The following is an 8,151-nucleotide window of genomic DNA, read 5'->3' as shown; positions in this document are numbered from 1 at the left end:
CTTGTATCCTGCTACTTTGCTGAATTGGTCAACTACGTCCAATAGTTTTCTTGCTGAGTCTTTAGGGTTTTCTAAGTATACTATCATTTCATAGGCGCTTTCAATGCTGTGACCTTTCAGAAGCAGATCACCAGGGCTTTCTTTCGCAACACCTCTGAGTGGTTTCAAACCATCAATCTTTTCGCTAGTAGTTGAATGAGTAATGATTGGTGATCTCCAGACTCCTTAATGAGGACAGAGGCCCCTATGGCTCCAAAGCCCCTTTGCCAGCACTGGTCAGAACCCTGACTCCCTCTTCCCATCTACCCTGCAGGTGGGTGTTTGTCTATGAGAAGGGCTACCAGACTTCGAGCGGCCTCATCAGCAGCGTGTCTGTGAAACTCAAGGGCCTGGCCGTGACAAAGCTCCCAGGCGGGGGTCACCAGGTGTGGGATGTGGCTGACTATGTCTTTCCATCCCAGGTGAGCTTCCTCCACTTATCAGCCTGGTTCAGATACGTGGTGGGCTCTTCCAGCTTCACTAAGGACTGGTTCACCTCCTAGCTCTCTCTGGACCACAGTTTCACTGGGGCTCTGTTTCGTGGTAAACTGACCTCATAAGGTCCCTCCCATCCTGACATGCTGGGATATGGATGCTGCTTGGGGTGTTGCTAGGGACTTGCTGCAGTAGTGTTGGGGCTCCTGGATTGCTCTCCCAGTTCACAGCTCTGTTCCACCAGCCCATCCCATCCCTCACTTCCAGGGAGACAACTCCTTTGTGGTCATGACCAATTTCATCAGGACCCCTCAGCAGGCTCAAGGCTTCTGTGCAGAGGTGAGAACTGCTGCCCTCTCTTCTTGTACCCACAGGGAGGAGAGCATGGAAGAGGGGTTCCCTCAGGCAGTGGAGATAGCCCGAGGGGCTTTCTGCAGGTGACCCCAGAGTGGGATTTCAGGCATAATTGTTAGCATGGAGTCACCTCCAGCTCTCAGTGACCCCCACCTCAGGGTCTAAGCACAGCTGCACTCCACCCTATTTCCAGTGGCTGATTTTCTGGAAATAGATCACCAGGTCTTTCTTCGGAGGCACCTCTGGTTTGACTTGAACCAGCAACCTTTTTGTGAGCAGCTCAGTGAGTTAACTGTACCACCCAAGGACTATGAAACTTTAGGCATGATTCACACAAAGTAACATTCAGCCCTTGGCAGTGCCGAGACCCTTCCCTCTTTCTCTGCACTTGCCAGATGGGATGCTAGGCTTCGTGCCTGCCCACTCTCACTTTACAGACCAAAGCCCACTGCCTGTACACCTCCAGTGACAGAGAACTTACCACCTCTCATCTCGAAATAAGACCATTTTGATTTGCACCCACAGAGTGACAGCTTAGCTGACAGTGGCCCTGAGACAGCTGGATAAGAGCAGTGTGGGAAGGGATTGAGGGGGTGGAGGTGAGACAGTCACCCCCAAAGGAATCTGAGACTCTGCCTCACACACCCGCTAGGGCTCAGGGGTGGAGGCGGGAGAGGCTCTTCTTAGGATCCCACCCAAGGGAGTCTAGGATCAACGACTTTCTCTGTTCCAAGAACCCAGAAGGGGGCACATGCAGAGATGACAGCGGCTGCACCCCAGGGAAGGCGGAAAGGAAGGCTCAAGGTAAGGTCAGGTTGCAAGGCCCCTCTCAGCCTCTGGCCCAGCAGCCTGCAGGCCCACCTTCCGCAGACCCACCTCTCCCTACCCCCAGCTCTCCTTCACAGAGAAATCCTCCCTGTTCTCTGTCCTCCTGCCCCCTTGCCCTTGACCAGCCCTTCCCAGAGCCAGTCGCTCTGCCACAAGCCTTCCTCCCCTCTCTGTAGGCATCCGCACGGGCAAATGTGTATCCTTCAACACCACCGTGCACACCTGTGAGATCTTTGGCTGGTGCCCTGTGGAGGTGGACGATGATATTCCGCGGTAATGCCCTGTCCTTCCGTGGAGCGGGGTTCCCAGCTCAGACCAAGGAGCATCTGGGCATGTGCTCTGGGAAACATCCAGCCCCTCCTTTGTCTAGCCCCTACCCCACCCCTGGTCGTCCATGCCGCCAGACTGGACTTCCCCAGGGCCCTGATCAAGGGGTTTCGAGTCCACTGTTGCAGCACACCCATGCCTCCATTGGAGGTTCCCAAATGCTTGGCCTGTACCCCCACCTGACCCCCAAGGGCCTCCTGAGGAGGGACAGCGAGTGAGTGCAGTCTTCCCCAGCCCTGCCCTTCTCCGGGAGGCCGAAAACTTCACTCTCTTCATCAAGAACAGCATCAGCTTTCCACGCTTCAAGGTCAACAGGTTCGTGGGAAACACAGCCAGGAGATGAGGCCTAAACTGGCCTCCAGCTTCTCACTTCCCTCCATTCTGACTGACTTCACTGGAGACTGAAGCCAGTGGGGGCCCCCCGGGGGAGGGCTTACCTTCCATCACTGAGGGCTTGGGGGTCAGGCATTTCTGGAGTCCACGAGGGATCCCCAGAGCACTGGGGCATGGTGAGCATCCTCCCAGGTGTCACCCTGCTGCCACCAATGCCCTCTGCCCCACAGGCGCAACCTGGTGGAGGAGGTGAATGCCAGGTATATGAAGACCTGCCTCTATCACAAGATCACCCACCCACTGTGCCCCGTCTTCAGGCTTGGCTACGTGGTGCAACAGTCAGGCCAGAACTTTAACTCCCTGGCCGAGAAGGTACAAGGGAGGAGGGATGGTGTCAGGCCAGGCTGGGGCCTAGAGTCGGCAGCCAGTAAGGGTTTTCCCAAACCAGTTAATCCCTTACACCTTCCCCTGGAGACGCCCTGGTATAGCTCAAGTGGCTGTCTGGGCCTGTCACCTTATAATGGTGTCCCAGAGCTCAGACCCATGTCCTCAGTAGGACCTGGCACAGAGGAGAGACCACAATGAATGGACATGGGCAGACACTGTCACTTGGACATCAGCTGAGGTCCCACTGTCTTCTAAATACAAAGCCCATGATCCCCTGTAGAAAGAAACGATGACCAGTCAAAATGAGAACAAGTAAAGGCTATGTAGCCGGGGCTTGAGAAACAGTCAGTGACCATCACACCAGGCAGGGAGGTGGAGGAGAAAAGAAAGGGTGTCCCGATGCCTCAGGAACCCTGGTGGCACAGTGGTTAAGCACTCAGCTGGTGTGAAAGGCCGGTTGTTTGAACTCATCAGCTGCTCCAAGGGACACGGATGTAGCAGTCAGCTTCCATAAAGACGGCAGTTGTGAGATATTGCTGCTTGGGCTCCGATGCACAGCTGACCACGTGCACAACCCAGGCCCTTCTCATCCTCACCACCTCCGCCAAGTTAAAGCCCACTGTTGCAGCCACTACATCAGTCCATCTCATTGCAGGGCCTCCTCTCTTTCACTGACCCTCTCCTTTTCCACGTATCATGTCCTTTTCTAGAGACTGGCCGCTCTTGATAACTAACATGCCCTAAGGATGAGAGACAAGATCTCCCCCATCCGTTCCTCAAAGGAGCACTTTGGCTTCGCTTCCTCCAGCAGAGACTTGTTTGTTCCTTTGGCAGTCCATGATACACTCAATCTTCTTCTCCAAAAACATAATTCAAAGGCAGCAGTTCTTTGGTGGTCTTTACTCATTCATTGTCCAGCTTTCTGACTCATGTGAAGCAGTTGAAAACAGCGAACAGTTCTACTGTGTGTTCTGTAGGGTCACTGTGAGTAGCAACCAGCTCTATGGATTTTTGTTGTTGGATCTTAGAGGTTGCTGACATGGAGAAGCTGGAGGCGGGTTAACAACAAGGGGGGCCTCCTGAACAGGATCAGTTAGGGAAGCAGACCTATTTGGCTTTCTTTGGTTGGTTCTAAATTGGAAGCTTTGGAGAGGGGCAAAAACAAGAGCAGATGGCAGTTATTGACCATGTTCTGGCCATTTGGGACTGGCTGCTGCAGACGTTGAAAGTCAGACTTCTCTTGTCATATATAGCCTGGTCATTGTTCCTTTGTATATTCTGTCTCTCACTTCTGAGGGTTCCTGGGAATTCAAGAAGCTGACATCCACAGTCACTTGAGTTTCCAAGAAAAAACAACAATGCCTTATAAGGAGCCTCGACAGCCCTGGGGGTATGAATGGTCAAGCACTGCACTGCTAACTTGAAAGATTGTTCTGATTTACCCAACTGCCCTATGACAGAAAGTCCTGGGGATCTGTTTCCACAAAGATGAAAAAAAGCCCTGTGGGGCAGTTCTTAGTCTCATACAGAGTCACTGTGACAGCACCCAGCTAAAACAACATAAGGAGCACAAATGTAACTGGCTGTAAATCCTGCTTTATCCCAAACAGCAGTGCAGCTTTAAATCAATCCCTTAATTTCTGCGTGTCTGAACATCTGTACTCGCATTTGTGAAATCTTATGAAAAATTCTCTCTTCCTGTCTTGCTCACTACCGTCTAGGTAGAACTGACTCATAGCTAACACTTCCAAGGTTGTAAGTTGCACTGGAGGAGATTGAACTAGCCACTGAAAATCATGTGGAGCCCAGTGCTACGCTGCACCCATGGGCTTGCTGGGTGTTGGAGTCAGCTGGGCAGCAGCTGGTTGTCAAAGTGGGACAACAGCAGTGCCCGTGTCGCGGGCTGTCGTGAGGATCGGGCGAGTTCACATGTGTGCAGCACCGCAGTGCACGCTTGCCTGCTGCATGGTGATCCTTCGTTTATTATTTCGCTCCTGCAGCCGCCTGCTCAGGCGTGGAAATCGGTCTCTTACAATTTCACACTCACACAAATAAAATAAAAAAAAATCCGTTCTCAACACATTTGTCTAGAGCAAGGATCAGCAGTTTTTCTGTAAAGGGCCAGGTAAGAAACACTCTCAGCATTGCAGACAGACCTCCTCTGCTGTTGTCGAGTGAAAGCAACCATAATAAACCGGTTGCCATGGCTTCAGTTTCGACTCATGGCGACCCATGCTCATCAGAGAACTGTGCTCCACAGGGCTTTTCATGGCGGTATTTTTGGAAGCAGATAGCCAGGCCTTTCTTCCGTGGTGCTTCTAGGTAAACTCAAATCTCCAGCCTTTCAGTTACCAAACAAGTGCTCTAACAATTTGCACCACCTCAAAACAAAAACAAAACAAAACCAGAAAACCTTAAACTCATTGTGTTCAAGTCAGAACCAACTCCTCGGTGACCCTCCAGCAGGTTTTCAGAGGTTGTAAATAACACAGGAGGAGACCACCCATCTTCCTCCTGAGGAACAGCTAGTGTTTTAAGCAGTTTGCCTTGGGGTTGGCAGCACAACTCCCTACAAGCTAAGCCATCAGGTTTCAAAATAACCATTAAAAAACCCCAAAAAACTCAAAACACTTCCAAGAACCCCCAACACAGAGCCATCTAGTCAGAACCAACTCAGTAGCTAATCTTCCCTGTGGTTTACGAGGCTGTAAATTGCGTGAGAGGAGATTGCCTACTTTCTCCTGAGGAATCTCTCTCTATGGACTAGGCCACCAGAGTTCCCTAATAGCAGGGACAACATTAGATTAGAGGTGGCAGTGGGAGGAAGTGACCAAAGGGGGTGAAGGAACCAGCCTTGAAAGAGCATGTGCAAAGGTCCCGAGGTAGGAAGGAGCTTATATAGTATAGTAATTGTTGGAAAGCTGGAACAAGTGTGGAGAGGTCTCTACCTTCAGCAGCCTCTCAGTGTATTTTCTCAGACAGAAGCCTTCCCTCTTCAAGTAATGCTGGGACCAACAGGGGACCAATACACCATTCTCCTGAAACTACACATTTGTTCCCGGCAGGGTGGGGTGGTGGGTATCACCATCGACTGGGACTGTGACTTGGACTGGCACGTGCGACACTGCAAACCCATCTATGAGTTCCATGGGCTGCATGAGGAGAAAACTTTATCTCAAGGCTTCAACTTCAGGTACCTGCCAGCCCCCACTGGTGTACACTTTTGGAACCCCTGACCCCTTGGTTTTTCTCCTCTAAAACCTCTTGAGGGAGGTCTGGTGGCATAGTCCTTAGGAGTTGAGCTGCTAACCCAAAAGCTTCACATCTCTGGTGGTTCAAATCCACCAGCGACTCCTTGGGAGAAAGATGAACAATCCCCTGTTCGATTTATAACCTCTGAAATCCAATGGAGAGTCAGCTATCAATCTGTTTTGACTCAAGAGCAATAAGAAAGAGAGAGAAAGAGGGAACACTTTTCTGAGAAGGAAGCAGATGAGCCTGGCAGTCTGGGAGTAACCAAGCAGGGGGCTAGCAGTTCCCAAGAGGCCCACCTGTCCAGGACCGACTGGAGAAATAGGGCAAGGGTTGAGTGCAGCTTCCAGTAATTGTTGGTATGAGGCCTGAGATCCTCCCTGGGACTCCCTCGTTGTGACCCTGGCCTACATTCCATTCTCCCCTGAGTCACCCAGAGATTGGAGAGGGAGGAGGAGGCCTTGAACTCCGTCCTCTGAGGACTCTTCCAGCTCCGAGCCTGAGGGCTCTCATCCCTGCGCAGTTCCTTCCCCCTCTGCTCCCACCGCTACCCCTAGATTTGCCAGGTACTTCGTGGAGAACGGGACCAGCCGCCGGAACCTCTTCAAGGTGTTTGGAATTCGTTTTGACATCCTGGTGAATGGCAAGGCAAGTGTCCAGCGTGTGTTTGAGGAAGGAGAGGAGAAGTCGGTAACTGGTCTTGGTTCCTGCCTGTGCCTTTTTTTGGTCCTCATGGCTGTGGTGACTGGAAGTTTGATGGGATTCGTTCATCAGTTCTTACTCCTGACAATAAAGGGGGTGGATCATTCAAAATCATGCTTTCTAGTCTCTGACCATCCCCCACCCCCACCCCAATTGCCTCCTTGTGTGCTGGGAAGCAGAGGTAAGGTCAAAACCTGGGTCTCCACCCACAGGCAGAGCCCTGGGCTGTAGGGGACATTAAGAATCTGGATTAGGGCAAGTCCCAGGCCTGGCCTTAAAGATTCTTTTTTTAATTTTTTTTTTATTTTATTATTTTGTGTGTGTGTGTGTACCGTCAAATCAGATCTGACTGGTACAGGAGGAGATTGCCCCTCCTTTTCCAGCAGAGCACCTGGTGGATTCGAACCCCGTATCTCTGGGATTGCAGTACAGCTTCTTGCCACTAGGCTACCAGAGCTCCCTTATAAAGATTCTTTAAGGGAGACTTTACCACCTCTGGCTGTTAACCCCTCCCTCTCCTGCTCTCTGCTCCCAGGCTGGGAAGTTTGACATCATTCCCACAATGACCACCATTGGTTCAGGCATTGGCATCTTCGGGGTGGTAAGTGCTGGGGTGCTAGGGTCACTCTGATGGGGTCATCCCCTACCATTCCATGTCTCTGTAATGAGGGCAAGTCATTCCATATCTTGTCCCTAGATGCCCACCCCATCACCCTAGATCCACAGTATGTCTGAGGAAAGTAATGCTCTGAGCTGGGACAGGAAAGAGGCGAGGTGGGCCGTCATGGACACATGGGAGTACCCCACCCCACTTTAGCTCACAGGAAGAACCTGGGGACTAAAGCAGGCATGATTCTGTCAATGCTGTGCAGTCCACATGACTGAGGTGAGATTAAGAAGGTTCTGGACTGCCCCTGGCCCTGATTCCCATATTCTGTCATCCACCCACAGGCAACAGTTCTTTGTGACCTGTTGCTGCTCCACATCCTGCCCAAGAGACACTACTACAAGCAGAAGAAGTTCAAGTATGCAGAAGACATGGGGCGAGAGGAGGTAAGAGAACACCCTTTGACAGCTTCAGGTCCATGTGTCTGTACTGAGGAGCTGCCAGCTGCCTCCCCAGAGCTGACTTTTCCATTCCCCCCTCACACACAGGGCAATCATGACCTTGCAGCCACCAGTTCCAGCCTGGATCTGCAGGAGAACATGAAGAAGTCCTGACCCTCAGACTCCTCAACTCCTGACTGGATGCAGCTCAAGGCTTCAGGACAGGGTTCTAGAGCATCCCAGCCAGGGCAGAGGGTCACCCTGGGAGCTCTGCTGTCCTCTCAGCCTTTCAGACACCAAACTGTCTGCAGCTCAGAGTGGACCTGGGGACAGACCTTTGTGACGCTGGGCCCTGAATCCAGCTGTGCACACCTTCAGGGCAGCGCCACTCCCGCCTCAGCATGCTTGACCAGAGGGGGTAGGGCTGGGCGGTCATACCTGTGTCTT

General features: G+C 51.9%; 1 protein-coding gene across 1 annotated transcript in view; it reads left to right on the top strand.

The window, feature by feature from the left end:
- Positions 1-7,878, top strand: part of P2RX1 (purinergic receptor P2X, ligand-gated ion channel, 1) — a 27,491-nt gene extending 19,613 nt beyond the window's left edge. Inside the window, exons 2-12 of the mRNA XM_006899792.1 lie at positions 314-461; positions 742-813; positions 1,563-1,632; positions 1,833-1,929; positions 2,218-2,298; positions 2,547-2,688; positions 5,769-5,896; positions 6,513-6,603; positions 7,193-7,258; positions 7,609-7,710; positions 7,813-7,878. Of these exons, the coding sequence (XP_006899854.1) occupies positions 314-461; positions 742-813; positions 1,563-1,632; positions 1,833-1,929; positions 2,218-2,298; positions 2,547-2,688; positions 5,769-5,896; positions 6,513-6,603; positions 7,193-7,258; positions 7,609-7,710; positions 7,813-7,878 (1,063 nt within the window). The remainder of the gene's footprint in view (positions 1-313; positions 462-741; positions 814-1,562; positions 1,633-1,832; positions 1,930-2,217; positions 2,299-2,546; positions 2,689-5,768; positions 5,897-6,512; positions 6,604-7,192; positions 7,259-7,608; positions 7,711-7,812) is intronic.
- Positions 7,879-8,151: the final 273 nt, after the last annotated feature.

The sequence above is a fragment of the Elephantulus edwardii genome, unplaced genomic scaffold (assembly GCF_000299155.1).
Source record: "Elephantulus edwardii isolate Elephantulus edwardi_28Jun2011 unplaced genomic scaffold, EleEdw1.0 scaffold00267, whole genome shotgun sequence".
In the NCBI taxonomy this organism is placed as follows: Eukaryota; Metazoa; Chordata; class Mammalia; order Macroscelidea; family Macroscelididae; genus Elephantulus; species Elephantulus edwardii.
This window is presented reverse-complemented; position numbering and strand designations above follow the sequence as displayed.